The 16,735-nt window shown below is 39.5% G+C and overlaps 2 protein-coding genes across 2 annotated transcripts in view; both read left to right on the forward strand.

The window, feature by feature from the left end:
- Window positions 1-16,735, forward strand: part of LOC134794745 (uncharacterized protein K02A2.6-like) — a 140,678-nt gene that overhangs the window by 74,214 nt on the left and 49,729 nt on the right. The gene's annotated exons all lie outside the window — the stretch shown is intronic.
- Window positions 10,282-16,634, forward strand: LOC134795102 (uncharacterized). Its single transcript, XM_063766935.1, has 2 exons — window positions 10,282-10,412; window positions 15,986-16,634. Exons 1-2 carry the CDS (start codon window positions 10,282-10,284, stop codon window positions 16,632-16,634), a joined length of 780 nt encoding a protein of 259 aa, XP_063623005.1.

Below are 16,735 nucleotides of genomic sequence, written 5' to 3' on the forward strand. Positions count from 1 at the left end.
TCCTTCAGTGTTTACTATTATTGTGTTGTGTTTACTGTTACTGTGATTGTATTGCAAACCAGGTCAACTGCGTTAGATGGTCAAATGCGCTGTCGGACGAATACAGGTTGGAATGCGGGGTGAGGCAGGGGGGTTTGAGCTCACCAACGCTCTTCAACCTGTATGTGAACGAACTCATCGAGGAGCTCAGCAGCATCCATGTCGGATGCCATATAGACGGAGTCTGTGTAAACAACATCAGTTACGCGGACGACATGGTGCTGCTGAGCGCCTCGGTCTGTGGCATGCGTAGGCTGCTCAAGATGTGTGAGGACTATGCGGTGAGTCACGGTCTCAAATATAATGAGAAGAAGAGCCAATATGTAGTCTTTGAGAGCGGCCGCAACAGGTCTTCAGAGTTTCCCGCAATATATCTTAATGGCAGTCCAATGGACCGAGTAACCCAATTTAAATATCTAGGTCATGTTGTTGCGGCCGACCTCAAGGACGACATAGATATTGAAAGGGAACGAAGGGCCTTGTCGGTGCGGGCAAATATGATAGCACGAAGGTTTGCGGGTTGCTCCAGGGGGGTAAAGATCACTCTCTTTAGAGCGTTCTGTACTTCCCTGTATACCTGCAGCCTTTGGGTTCAGTATTCGCAACGGGCTTATAGGGCCCTTCGAGTCCAATATAATAACGCGTTCCGGGTGATGATGGGACTGCCTCGCTTCTGTAGCGCATCAGGGATGTTTGCTGAGGCGGGCGTCGATTGTTTTCAGGCGACCTTGCGTGTGCGCGCCGCATCCCTGGTGCGCCGGGTGCGGGACAGTCCCAACACCATCTTGAGAATGATAGCGGAAAAACCAGACTGTCCCATAATGCTCCACTGTGAGGGACTACATTCCCCTACAAGTGTGATACAGTGGTAGCAAAAATTGAGAGTTTGGCTAGCACTGTATATGTTGTGTCAATTTTAATGTGTATATGTTGTGTTTATGTGTAATTCTTGTAAGTTTATTGTTGTGTATTGCTATGTGTGTACCTAAATCACATGAAATAAATAATTTTGAATTTGAATTGCAGCACTGGGCTGAAGTTGTGCTCGGTTCCATAGTTGTTCAGGGTCGTAGCTGCGCGACGCGGTCTAGTGCTGTGCGGCGTGATCTAGTTGACCCCGAAGGTGGTGATATCAGGACTGCTGAGCAGTTCCACTGGCAGGGTCGCCATGAAATTGAAGAGGTCAGGAACAAATTATCACGTTTTTTGTTTGCGTTAAGTGTATTAAAAAGGAACACAAACGTAGAATGTGCACTTTCGGCATATTACGCATTCCTATGCATGGTTGCGGTATGGGGTAGTCTTATGGGGGGCACAGACGTCGAAGATCTATTTATAGCACAAAATAAATGCGTACGCGTTATAGCTAACATCCGACCACCAGAAAGCTGAACCACACTTTATTAACCTAAAGCTTCTAACCTTACCATGTATTTACATACTGGAGGTTGGACTATTTGTAAGAAAACACATCGCCAACTTCCAGTATGTTAAAAGCGCGCGTCGAAATAGACAACTAGTTCTCCCTGAACCTAAGTTAACTATGTATAAAAACGGGCCCCATTACCAGTCGATAAATAATATAATAAAAGCCCAGATTCTATTACAGTTCAGTTTATTCGAAATAAACTGAAATCGTGGTTAATTGATAAATCATTTTATTCTTATCAAGAATTTATGGCATCTGACAATAGTGATAACGACTGAGAATTATTAATTTTACTAAAACCAATAACTTTGTCTCAATGTAATGGAATGAATGAATGAATAAATGAATGAATAAAATGAATGAATGAAAATGAATGAATGAACCTGTTCGGGCACTGATTAATTTTGACAGGGACTATTCCAAAAGCGAGCTGCCTGAATAGAGAAGGAATCGGACATGTAACCAGTTCGGTGAGATGGTATAGACAGAGAAAGATTGCCAGAAGAGCGAAGCTGACGGACACGAGAGACACCATAGTAGTGGAAGTGGAAAGATCTTAGATATTCGGGGGACTGAGGGTAATTGTAATTCCGTGATGTTGTGCAGCAAGAAGAATAACCGATTCACCGACCCAAACACCGTCCGCGGAACATTGCTCCAACACTTCTGTCACAACGTGATATTCCATTAACCGCAAGTGTTTGTATCTTAGAAGATCAAATCTCAATTCCGAAATAGTCTTATCCGAGTTGATGACGCGTTTCAGTGAATGAAAGAAACAATTTCCATCACCAGGAACTTCCATTTTAACGTAAAGCGAAATATCTGTCTGAGATTCGGTTTTAACCTCATCTTCATCTGAGGAGACACCAGAGTCCGCACTTCCAGACACTTTCAATTTCGGGTTATCTTCAAGATTCGAGAATTCCGAAAGATTTGGAGCAGAGGGTTGGGGCAATTCCATTACCGGAACCGAATTTTCAAATACTTCAGACGCTTGAAAAAAATTTACAGCAGGATGGGCCGTCGGGGATTCATCGTTGATTTTTGGAAGAATATAATCATCTGCGAACGGGAGATTTGAACCCAACCGCATTAGTTACGGTGCCTCATTTTCAATATATGTTGTAAACGAAATATATTTAACGCTATCTTCAATACGAACTGGATATCTTTCAGGCATCAATGACCATTGTATCAACTTGTGAAGCAAATAGGTATCTACCAAACCCTTTACAGAAATCATCGGTTCAGTACCTTCAACAGGAATGTTGTGAGGGTTATTGGTTTTATGTAAATTTAAAGGATCGTAAGCCGATTTGTTTGATTCTGGAACTGAATTTGTCAATTTCTCCCAGATATTTTTACACATCTGACTGAGATTTACGCCTTTCGCTTCGCGAAGTTTAATTATTTCGTTGGTCACTTCAGCTGTGGCACGCGCACTATTATATCTGATACTAAACGCCTTGCAAAATATCGCGTGAGCAAGTTGATTCAACCAAGTGGCGGACATGTCAGAAGCTGCTTGTTCAATTGCTTTTGTACCGACAACGCGAGATGAAAAACTCCGCAAAGCGTTCTGCACAGCCGCGACATTGAAACTATTATGTGCCAAACCGAGGGCGTGTTTAAGCGTGTCATCAACAAGTTTTCGAGGTGCATAGAATTTAATTACTCGCATTTTATTTTTAATCTTATCGTATCCTCGGGGTTCCCAATCGTACGTTTGAATCAGAACGTTATCCTGGTTGTCCAACCATAAGCAATGTGAGATTTCACCGGGTATACCATCACGTGATAGGGCCTTCGTAATTACGAAAAACACTATTGAACACCTAATGGACTTGATCTCCACAAAGTATGATTGTCCTTGAGAATCGCGAATCACAGAGTGCATGAGAAGTTGAACATAAGTTGACATACTATGTTTGTAAGACATGATGGATCATCTGTGAAACTCATTTCGACCATCCAGTCGGCATTTTTACTACGTGCGATAGAGTAACGAGCATTTAATGGTTTAATCACACCTTCCGTCTGAAGCAACATATCCGGATGAAAGATGAACGAACCAGCACCAGTAATGGCACCAGCTTTCGTCATCGTATCGGCAATTTGCGTCGTCGTGCGATCGTATGTAGAATGTAGGAACAAAACATGTCGTGCTTTGATTTCGCAATTTTCTGATCTTTTCTGACACACAAAATTTAAAGTATTTTCTTCGATATCCTTTTGCAATTTACGGTAAGCGGCTTGTTGTTTGGAACTGAAATTTTGCTTTAAAGCTAAAGCATAAGCCCATCTCGCTTCCCTTGCCTGATCAGCCGCCGATAATTTGGGAGCACATACATGAAAATTTGCACGACCACGTGTGACAGCAGTCTGCACATTACCTCCCAAATCCTTAATCAGAGCCTGGTACCCTTTTGGAATAAGTGTGTCCGTTTTAACTCCCAGATACATAATATTCATTTGTTCTTCAATCATACGCAATGACGCGGGCATTGCATGACTATGATGTTTATCCGCGGTGAGATTTAAATTCAATTTCGGAAAGTTAGCCTGAAGGGTTGTCTCTTCGTCTGGTGTTAATCTGTATGGAATGTTCAAAGTGTCTGTTCCTTTAGAGAAAAATCGTTTACGTATGTTTTCAGTTGCGGCTGCCAGGACAGCAGCATGTAATGCTGATTCGGGCTTTGTGATTTCAGACCTTAAAACAGTGCCTGTAATTTGCTCTACATCTAAACCGGCTGTCCTTATCATCATCATACTGTGTTTTGGGTCTATGATTGTACCACCCATTTCACCGCCCATATAGTACTTCTGATAACGATAAATATCTTGCACAGTTTTAAGTGGGACAAACACCGAATCAGCGTCTATGTGTGCAACACTACGAGAGCTCATGTTAGGCAGACGAACAAGTATGTCTGCGTGAGCGTAGGTCGAAAATAATCTCAACACTGTGTTTAAAAGCGGAAAAGCTCCTAATTTCGACGCTATATATGATATTTCCGCGAGAGTAAGATCCAGATCGCAAAAATACCGCAAATAGCAATACCCATTCTTTGTGAACAACTTACCTTTAACAAAACACATATCTCCAAAGTCCACATTTTGGAGATCTGTATATATGTCGTAGTCAGATCGTATAATCCGCCGTATTACATTACGGCTAGCCGTTATCAAAAACAGGGGCGTTTTGAAATGCGGCGGTTCGACGATTAGCCGGATTGTCATTGCGATACGTTCTTCAATAAGGCGGCCAACGTTTAGCCGCATCGTACTACTATTTTAGATTGTAGAGTGACCAGTTCTTTCGGTCGCCTACGTAACCGGAGTTTGACAATGTTTGCAATTTAATTTATTTTTACCATGGTCCCACCGCACTACATGTGTTTCTTTTCCAAAACATTTCCTTCACAACTTAAATAGACGGAGCCCCGCAAGCGGGGCTCCTATTTCTGGGCGGTTTGCCCTTCGGGCATCTGAAGCTACCTAACGAACCTAACCTACTTACCTACCTACGCTTTTTTCCCCAAAGTGTAATGTTTTCACGGACGTCTCACTAAATCAATAGGTAGGTAGGTTAGGTTCGTTAGGTAGCTTCAGATGCCCGAAGGGCAAACCGCTCAGAAATAGGAGCCCCGCGAAGCGGGGCTCCGTCTAGTTAAGTTGCGAAAGAAATGTTTTTTGAAAAGAAACAGTCCGACGAACTCCAGATTTGATGGACACCCCAGCGTTTGTCAGGCAGCGCCACGGGTGTTAAAAATGGGAACTAAAAACTGTCAAAGCGGCGGCTAATGACTCGCTGTATTACATTACGGCTAGCCGTGTTGAAGAACGTATGGCGCCGAATACATTCCGGCGGATTCTCATTCAGCCGCATTCAATCCGGCTAATCGTTAAACCGCCGCATTTCAAAACGCCCCTGTTTTTGAAAACGGCTAGCCGTAATGTAATACGGCGGATTATACGATCCGACTGCGACATATACACGCTGGCGCTTTACGCGCATCGTTTCGGGCGCAGGCAAGCACCCGAAACAGAAGAAATAGGTTGCGACTGGCAAGTCACAACCCAGAATAGTGCAAACTGGCAAGCTTGCACTATAAACTTGTAATATTACTAAGATTTCTCTAAATAATAGTTTTCGTATTTCGTATATCGTCGTAAATTCATTTCATTGAGTTTTTTTTATTAATATCTATAAAATCTAAATGTGGTCAAAATCAAGAACAACGCTTGAAGAGTTAAGCAAAAATAATAAATAACTGTTATGAACAAATGTTGCCTGTTGTTTACCTACTCCTAAGCTTGTATTCCTTTTCTTGTGAATTTTTTAACTTTATGGTGCACAATAAAGCATAATTATTATTATTATTAAATACACAAATAAAAACAATACCTTGAATACCTGGAGCAGATAATTGACTTTCTCGAATATGCTCGCTATGCCATTGTGGAGAAGGAAGATCTGGAATTGGCTTGTCGTCATCATTGTCGGGCTCAATATACTCTGCCGAGACGTTATAGCCATCTATGATTGTGTCGCCCCAAATTTCGGCAAGCACATCTACAGTCTTTTTGAAGTTCTTTAATTCTAAATCTGAATCAACCATTTTTCCTTGTCCATCTAAATGTGAGCCATAAAAATCATGGGGAAGGATAACGCCGGACAATTCACGACTTAAAGGTGCCAAACTTCTTTCTACGTGGTTAAAGGCGCTTCTGCCTGGTGCGTTTGTAAATACAAATATCCTATCTAAATCATGTGCAGTGAAGTGCTGCACAGCGTGAGATATTACTTTTGTATATCTGGAGTTTTCGTCAGGGCCACCATCAGACGAAATAAAAATACTTAACTTGGTTTCAGATGTCCCTGTGCATTTTTCATTGCTGCCTTGACTGTACCTACACACTCGTCTGCATTTTAAATATTTAGAGTGTGTAGGTACAGTCAAGGTAATAACCCTACAAAATCTTGTTGATGTATTGAACAATTATTTTTAACTATTCAGTTCCCTTAAGGAAGCAGTCGTGTTTTTTTTCAATTTTTAATAATTTTATTTATTTAATACCTCTTAACCTCTAACTACTTTCATGAATTTAGGGGTTATGAAGATTCCTCAGTCGATTTAGTTCTTCGAGTGAATTTTTATCATGTGGGTCCTTAATAAGTTTTCTAGGATCCAAGGCGTTAATTGCCAGACCTTCCAATTGCGTAACGCGACTTAGGGCGACATACGCCTCCTGACCTTTGGCAAAGATTTTGCTGCCAAGATCTACGACAGCTTTGTCCAGCGTAGTCCCTTGCAGCTGGTGCACTGTCACAGCCCAGCACAATATCAGTGGCAGCATACGTCGCTCTATTTTACCCTGACCTCATCAATGTACTAACAGGATAGTTGTAGGGTGACTGGAGAGGGTTAGAAGTGATAGGCTCGGTGTCTAGTATAATAATTCCTTTTATTCTATTAGCTTATGCGTATATATACATGTATTTTATCGCTGATACAAGCAATATGCATTATGTCGCAGCAATCCATGAAGTTACTGTTAAACACTAAATGTAGTTGTTTACTACATTACACCTCCCCCGAAAGTCCGTTTCCCCCCCGGGGTGGCAGGAGAAAAAATAATGCATGTTACTTGCTTACATTTGTTAAAAAAAAATTAAGAAGTTATTTGATCTGATTGTCTTTTAGACAGGTAAAATAATTAAAAAAAAAAAATTATTCGTTGTTCAAACTTTTTGCTCTTTCTAGTGTCACTGTGAAAGGTAATGTATTAGAGATATGATAATATTGTTTTAAGAAGATTTTATTTGGAAAGAAGTATACTTGTCTAATGTTATCACGTTTTAATGTTACAATGTTACTTTGATGCTTGGTTTTGTATTTTCATTCCGTTTTGGTATGCCTCAACGATAGCTATAATATAATGTTTTAACTAATGCCGGTCGGAGTCCAATGCTCCTAAACAATAAAATGTGGGCATGGTCACCCTACAAGTGTGGGTATGGTCACCCTACAATACCTTGTGCTACGCACAGAGGTGCGTACACAAATTCATGGGAATCGTTCCCTAGGGCATGGTCACCCTTAAAAAAAAAAACACGGCATATCAGGCCTATCCTTTAGGGATATCCTGTACCTAGGCACATCTACATTAAGACAAAAAGGGTCTCCTACATCTTTCACGGAGGAATACGGTTGTTCTCACTATGATCAAGTATGAAGGACTTGTGCTCTAGCTGTATGAGGTCATATAACTTTGATGTGCCTCCACGTTTGCAGAAACTATTTAAGACCTCGTCTCCAAATTGTTGATTTTATCTAACAAAAAGGACTAGTTACGCAACGCTAACCTATCTGTATTCAACGATTATTAAGTGCTATACCGTTCCTAAGTGTATTTTTGGTGAAATAGTTATTTTAATTATTGTTTCCAAGCTTAATGAAATTACGTATTTATTTAGTTATTTCATATTTAATCACTGGGTAGCTAATCCAATAATTTCGTAGAACATAACTTTTCATCGATAAGTTAATTGTAATAAAATATTTGTTGCTAAGAAAATTTCTAAATGTGAGTATCATATTTCATTCAATGATTAAATAATTAATGTTAATTCGCGGCGAAGTCACGCGACCTAGTTAAATTTCAGCTGACGCGCGCGGTCGAACGGTGGCGCATGCAACGGATATTGTGAAATTTATTGCGATGGACTACATTCGACACTGCAAAAATGAATGTAATCGGCTGAGAGTTTAATTATATAGTTTTTTAAGTAATGAAAACGAGTTGTTATATTTTATGCATTTTACGTGTGACACTAGAATTACGCATGTTATCCGTATTTAGTCAGCGATATCTTAAGAAAAAGAGAAAAAAAAATTAACATGATTTACCTCTACATTTTGATAATTAACAAAAAACAAAAAAAAATCTACTATTAACCGTTACAGCTGCGTTACCGTCCGTCGCCATCCTCTTCCTCGTCCTCGTGGTGGGCTCCTTTCGTGCCGTTGCGGGATGTAGTGGGGCCGGAGTGGCTGGTACCTTGGTGGCAGCGGTCCTACGACTGCTACTGGTCTTGCGGTAGTCCCTGGTGGCTGCGACGGGCACTGTGGCTGTGATCGTGGCTGTGCTGGAGAATTGGCCAATATGCCATTACAATTGGGCAATGGGCATTGCGGCTGTGGTTGTGGTTGCGATGGGTGTTGCGGGGCATCGGGCGGCGTCGTCGCGCTTGGTGTTGGCGGTGGTGTCGGTGACGTGTCGGTTGTCTCCGTTACTCTACATGATCTGTCTGGGGCCATGGGAATGTTCACGGTGAAGGTGGCATTTAGTGTCACCTCCACTTTCCTGCTTCCATCATTATTCACAGTCACCCTTATCGACTGTTGGTACTGCACGGGGCAGGTCATCGTGATGTCGTCGCCCTCGACCGTGATGTTTACTTGTTTCGTGGCCATTTTTCTTCGTAATTGCTCTTAACAGGATAACAGGATAGAGTAGTTATGTATATGGTTTCGGTTTCTTGGTTCTTGATTTCACTGAAGATTCTTCACTGGTACGCGTTGGGCAAGGTCGCCATGTACTAACAGGATAGTTGTAGGGTGACTGGAGAGGGTTAGAAGTGATAGGCTCGGTGTCTAGTATAATAATTCCTTTTATTCTATTAGCTTATGCGTATATATACATGTATTTTATCGCTGATACAAGCAATATGCATTATGTCGCAGCAATCCATGAAGTTACTGTTAAACACTAAATGTAGTTGTTTACTACATTACATCAAACTCTGTTGTGCTTGTCTCAATTTTAACCCTCCCTCCCTCTTAAACCCACAATATTGTTACATATTACATATAGTTTTTTCGAACTCTACAAAGACAGCTCGAGGCAGCTCCCCGGGTTAGAGCTTGTCACGGCCCAGTGCGCCAAAGCTCCGTTGACTAAGCTGTGGCCAACATTTAAATTCTTCCGCAGCATTACTCTTGAACCTACAGCGATCTTTATTGCTTTGGGAATTCCTCCAGCTTTGTTCGGGTCGGAAGATATAAATTCAGCCTTCGGTGTCTGTCCATAGGTTTTAGCCTCTAAAGACACGTCTACCGCCACAATATCATACATCTAATGTTATTTAGTCTTTCGCAATTGAAAATCACGTAAGCGCCATATGTATGACGTTTTAAGTCTTATATATCTGCAGCAATGCTTGGGTAGGTCAACCTAATATCATTTATGTCCCACTCTCGTAATTATATGTATCTGTATTCGTCGCCCTTTCTTGTTTGCTCATCTGCTTGAAATACTGAGCAGCATCTGCTGCAAGTAAGGCCGTTTATTTTTTTTTGCAACAAAACCACTGACGTAAACCGCTGGCTGATTGTCGAAATTAACTAAATTTTCATCCTCCTAATCTTCTGCCAAATGCAGGACAGGCACGTCGCCCTCAGGGGTCCTCAGGCTCGTGCGGTTCTTGAATTTGTTGTTCATTTAAGGTTCCTCTTCCTTTTTTCGTTCCAAAAACGACATCGTGTGAATCGAAAATGATTTGGTTGTCGTCTTGTTCACAATTCGCACCGCGTAGTGCTTAAGTGCGTCAAAATTGACGATTTTAATGCTGAACCAAAATGGTAGCATGTGGGATTCCTGTTTGTCGGACTGTGGTGCCTTATTAATCCATAAAGATTTTCCAGCGAATCCTGGTTATAGCAATATCAAGTATAGTCATAGTCTAGCAAAACAGAAAATATCCCACTATAGTATTATACTATAGTACTATAGTAGTATGCAACATGTGTATTGAGGCGGGAACTATATTCACTTATGCAGATGACACTGCTGTGGTATTCTCAGGAGACACGTGGGAGGAGGTTCGCCTCTCTGCAGAACTAGGCCTCACAAAAATTGCAAACTGGCTGCAGAGGCACCTGCTTACCCTTAACACCATCAAAACCAACTTTATTTGCTTCTCCAACTGTAACCGCTCACAACCAGGGAAAGAATTCTTAATTAGGATACATAACTGCTGCAACCCATATGCCATCTGCTCCTGCCCATCTATTCGAAAAGTGGAAAACACGAAATACCTTGGAGTTACAATTGACCAGCGTCTCACGTGGCATCTTCATGCTGAGAACATAATGAATAGGATCCGCAAACTGACCTGGATTTTCAAAAATCTTAGACATGTAGCAACAAAAACTGTGCTAACTCAAGTTTACGTATCGCTGGCTCAATCTGTCATCACATACTGTATCTCTGTATGGGGTGGTGCCACAAAGACTAAGTTTCTTGAGCTTGAGAGAGCTCAAAGAGCATTGCTAAAAGTCATGCATCAAAAGCCGTTCAGATTCCCTACAAACGAACTCTATTCACTCAGTAATCTGTTATCTGTAAGAAAATTGTATATCCTAAATCTTATTCTAAAAACACACAAGCGAACCACATACAAAACAGACAATACAAGCACACGTAGGAAAAAGACTAATGTAATTAAAACCCATACAGTGAAAACTGCATTTGCCAGAAGACAGCAACAGGCACAATCTTGCAAACTATATAATCAAATAAATAAACACATTGACATTCATTCCTGCACCACATACGAGTGTAAGAGTAGGTTAACTAAATGGCTAAAAACTAAAACCTACAACGATATAGAAAACCTAATTCAAAATAAGTATATATAAGCACACACACACACGCGCGCGCTCACACACACACACACACACACACACACACACACACACACACACACACACACACACGCACACATCTCTTTTATATTAAGTACCCTATACCACATTAAATTTATATTAATATAATATAAGGAGTAGTTAATAGTTATATTAATGCTAGCATTTGTAATTTTTGTAAAAAAATGTATACTTATTGTAAACTAACCGCGTGGAAGAGCGGTGTTCTATTAGCACAAGTGTCTTCTCACTTAAAAAGAGACACCAGTGCAGCTACTGTAATTTGCTTTTCAAGCTACTGAATAAAATATTTTTATTTTTATTATTATTATTTTTTTATAGTGATCTTTTTTAATACCTATACGTTCCAATCTTCTTCCGGATTCATACTTAAATTTATGGCCTTCCGTTCAATTTTCTTGCTTTTTGGCCACTTACATAAGTTTTTGTCTTTATCTATCCACTTTGTTGGACAGGCAGATACATATTCATCATCGTAGACCATGTTATTACAGAGTAGGCCAAGGTGGTGACCGGTGGAGTGTCAGCAAGCTGGAATGGTAGGTCAGTTAGAATGGAAATATTTGTGACAGTCTACACCAAAAGGTATCACTTGGCGGCCTCCGCTTAGGTACTCTTTTACTGCTCAAATATAATATTGAATCTGTACAACGTAAAACGTAAGCGCGTCCCGTCAAATGATAGGTACATTTTCATGTAGACTGTCACATTTAATATGTTTTATTCAAGTTATATTGTATCACGACTACTAACTAACTTAAGCTTAAAAAAGCGATGATAATATTTATACTAGTAGATTGTTATTTGAGTAAATGTTTTTCGTTAGTTTACATACTGTATATCTACAGTTACAAGGATTTTTTCTTAGGTAGGTACCCATCTTGAAGGTGTCCGCAGCAGCTAATCAGGTTCAAACCCGACCCAGATCTTAATGACTAATTAACAATTATTAGTCCGCTGCACGAGCGATGGAAGGCCTACCACAAGCCTGTCGTATGGGGGTCGGGTGACCCGACACTCAGGTCCTTATAGATAGATAGATAGATCATTTATTGATAAAAATATAAAAAAATTTACATGTCAATATTTTCTTATTCTATAAGTAGGTACTATACATTATTATTAATAAGGTACATTTGGTATTATCACAAATTACAATATCTTAAAATTAATTGTTATAATTAATTGTTGTGTTTGTGTACGTCTTAATTTAATTTAATTTATTCATATTATATTGTACTATGTAATTAGTTTTAAATGTATTATAACATATATGGACTATTGCTGGAATAAATTAATTTCATTCATTCATTCATTGGTAAAATTTATTCTTGAACATTGACATTGAAACATGTATCAATCAATGTGATGTACTACATTAAGAGAATTCACAATATGAATGTAGCTATAAAAGTTATACATAAGTAGGTATTACTGAACCGTGATTAGTATAGGATATATTAGAGTTGACAGATCTGCTAGGTATATACTTACGTCAAAATTAGTATGGGTTGACAGCTATCTCAATCGTATTCTCATCGCGGTTCTGTTATAAAAAAATACACCCTTAAATGCTACACAAGCAACCGCCGCTATGCCAGTGCATTGTTTATTTACCCCGAGATAAATCAAACCGTAAGTCACCTTGGTGAAATGATCCATGTAGAATTCTTTTATTTTCACTTAAGGTGACGTAGTGGTTTGACGTTACTGAGGTATCACCAATCTCTTCCGTATTAAAATTGTCAGCAATTTGAATTAAGGGACTAATTGAGTTAGTGCCAAAATGTACTTGGACATCTCTGTAGAGGTGGTTGTTGGAAGTTAACCAAGCTAACGCTCTATTTAATCTTTGCATGTTCACGACAAATTCTTTGCAACATTCAAGATTTTCAAAATTTTCTACTACCAAAATTAAGCCGGCTGGTTGTGGGGTCAGTGGTAGCTGCTCAGCTATTTCAACAACATCTTTTGCAAATAAAATTACCTGTCCCTTGCACTAATTTTGGCTAAATCGGTTATTAAGTTTTAAGATTTAAAAAAATGGTACAATCCAACATAAAAACCGTTCCTCAACGCTCGTCAAATAGGGTATTTTACATAGTTGACAAATAAATAAGTATTGTATTGAACATTATAGAATTTCAGGTCCTATTTACGAATATTTGACTTAAATTACAAATAAATGATGTTAAATATAATAATAATAATAATAATTAAGGCGTAGGGATGTAATAAGGCGTAGGGATGTGACGACCCCATCGCCCGCTGGTTTTACCAGTGCAATCAGTCAACGCAGGGCAGCTTGTGGCGAGCTGTTGGGGATTAGCGACCTCACGTACCCGAGTGCTCCTGGAGAGTTCTGTTACCCGCAAGGAGGGTGGGTGGGACAGGATTCTCTGCCTCTGGCTTGCCTTAGCCGGCCGGCCAGAGTGGAGTCGTTAGAGCTATAAGCTCCAGGGGTGGAAGTGAAATATGCATAAGACGCGAGTTGGCACAGTGGCTGTTAACAGCCACTGGGTAGAAAGCGGCGCACACCTCTCGACACCCCTGAGCCGCTCACACCGGTGTTGCCCTTGAGCCATCCTAGATGTCGCTTTTTGTGGGGGCCCATCTTGTGAGGGCGAGTCACCGTCTGCCGGAAATAAAATTGCATACCGTTTTATTAGGCAGGCGTCCGGTTTTTTACCCCATAGCTCAGTTCTTAGTCCATCGCTTTCACCCAATAACCTAGTTCATTTTAGATTCCATCAACTCTCAATAGTCCTTACACCCTGGCGGGTGCTGCCTCTGCGTGCGTCCCATGACACGGGCAAGGGCAGCCTCCGCTCGGTGTACTCCTTACATTTCATTAAAGTGTCAAAAGGGCCTCTACGTGTTGGCTTCGGCTCCGCGCACGCCTCCCAAAGGTCCGGAACACCATTGTTCCGTGATGGGAAAGACATACAATAACATAATAATAATATTCTTTATTGTGCACAATGAAAACATGATTAAATACAGCAAATTAACATAAATAAAAAACTAAGCAACAATATTTTATATTCCTAAATAAAAATACGAGTTATTGAATCTGTGCGTCATGTCCCCGAAACGTCTCAGCGACCAATCAGAGCACGTGACGTCACGATGTAAATAACAAAGATTTAGGCGCGTTTCATTCTCAGGTTTTTAAAATATTTATTTGATTATTTCGTGTCCAAAGTGCAGTTTTCCGAAAAAATGGAAGTTGGTTTTACTAAAGGTGATAGTGCAAATTTGCCTAAAATTGATCCTTTCATGATCGCAAATTTCTTTGCGACAAATCCGGAGTTTTGTTCTGCAGAATTCAGGAACGTAAAAACTTCATTGTAAGTACAAAACTATCCTTTTCTTATATAATTATTATTAAATTAATTATAGATTACAGTTTGATTTATTTACTTAGGCTTATTTTTTTGCGGTAAATATTTTTTGTATGTATACATTGTAGTAGGAATAAAAACAAGGCTTCGATATAACTTTTAAAAAGAGTAAAGTTTACTAGGGTTAACTATGTGTTTGACGTAACTTTGGGAACAAATCAAATTATTTTGATCGGTGTTTTTTGTAAGTAATGTTTGAATGTTTGACGTATATGTAGAATAACAACAGGGATAAGCCAACAAGAATTTGTCGACAATCATGTGCGGACAAGTGTTTGCCTGCATTAAATCATCAGGCGTCCAATATTCCCAACATGTCATGTTATTATGAGTTTATGACGTTTATTTTGTAGGTTATAAATTATGGGTGTCATTCTGAATCCCTAACAACGTTTGTCCTAAAGTCACTTGCCCTAACTGGTTTGTCCTAATGGGCACATGCCCTAACGATCAATTGTCATAACGATTATTTTCCATAATGTAATGGTTAGCCTAAGACTCATTTGCCCTAAGCATTTGTACCATAACTATCAAGATCCCTAATGTTTTTTACCATATTCTTCGAAATCCCTAACAATGTTTGGCATAAAATAACATGTTCTAACTGTTTTGACCTAATGGCTATTACCCTAATGATCAATCGTCATAACAGTTACTTTTCCTATTGATCAATTATCATAACAATTACTTTCCATAATTAATGGTAACGAACTGTTGCCACAAAAGTGGGTTAGGTTAGGTTAGAACCGTGACCCTCGCAAAAACGAACTGCTGCCACAAAAGTGGGTTAGGTTAGGTTAGAACTGCGACCATTGTAAAAACGAAATGTTGCCACAAAAGTGGGTTAGGTTAGGTTAGAACTGTGATCCTCGCAAAAACGAACTGCTGTCACAAAAGTGGGTTAGGTTAGGTTAGAACTGCGACCATTGTAAAAACGAAACGCAATAGGGAAATCAAAATTAGGGCATACGAGTGTTAGGTCAAGCAACGATAGGCTAAGTGAAATTAGGTAACATGATGGTTAGGATATATAATTTTTAGGCCTAACAATAATTAGGCAAAAAAATAATTATGCTACATAACATTAGGATAAATACTCAATATGGAAAGTGTCATTAGGGAAAAAGATATTAGGACAAAAAAAAATCGCCCATTCGATAATAGGGAAACCAAAATTAGGGAATACGCGCGTTAGGACATCTGATCATTATGACAAACAATATTAGGGAATGCAAAGATAGGAGAAAAGATTTTAGGGATTCAGATATAGATCCATTATACATTCATTATTAAGTTATCAAAAAATCTATGAAGTCTTACCCAGAATAGGTTATTCGTATTCTGGCTATCTGTGGCCTTTATTTCTAATTTTACAGATCATCAAGAGAGTCATATGGTGATGATGCCATTGGGTACGTTCAAGTGAAGCGTGACACGACTTTGTGCATTGTGAAATGCAAGATATGCCCTGAGCGCCAAGTCCATCGTTCAACATATTCCGTCAGCTTGGTAGTGGAAGAAAAAAAGGGCATAGTTATAAGTGTCCAGTGCCATGACTGCCTTGGTTCACTAGGAGGATGTAAACACGCGGTAGCTTTCCTTATGTGGGCACATCGGAGAAGTGAGGAACCACCATGTACATCTGTTGAATGCTACTGGAAGAAGTCAAAATTAGCAAAAGTTGGAACCACCTTAAAGTTTATAACGGTTAGAGAAATGAAGGGAAATTCTTCTACAACACTGGAAGATTTTGGTGATGTAGTCTTAAATGATTTTTTGGTGGAAGCCAAAAGAAGGAATTTATGTACTACACAAATCCTTAAACATCAACCTGACTATGAAGTGCCTGTCATTCTTCAGTTCTCCATGCATTATTTAAGCATCAAGCATAAGAATGAAAGTGACTGCGAAACATTTTTAACAAAAATTAGGGATGTTTTCTCACAAGAAAATATAAATTTAGTAGAAAGTCTGACTAGAGCACAACACCAAACTCAAGCATGGCACGAGTTAAGGTATTATTAATTTTAATATATGATTGTACTTTTAAATTGATTTGTCCTTCAATCATGCTATTGGGACTGAACTAATTAGGATATAATTTAAAATCAATAATTAATATCCTA

The sequence above is a fragment of the Cydia splendana genome, chromosome 11 (assembly GCF_910591565.1).
Source record: "Cydia splendana chromosome 11, ilCydSple1.2, whole genome shotgun sequence".
NCBI lineage: Eukaryota > Metazoa > Arthropoda > Insecta > Lepidoptera > Tortricidae > Cydia > Cydia splendana.

Coding starts and splice junctions, on each gene's coding strand:
- LOC134795102 (XM_063766935.1), top strand. CDS start 10,282: ATGTGTATTGAGGCGGGAACTATATTCACTTATGCAGATGACACTGCT. Junction 10,413..15,985: donor ATTGCAAACTGGCTGCAGAG/GCACCTGCTTAC, acceptor CTAATTTTACAG/ATCATCAAGAGAGTCATATG.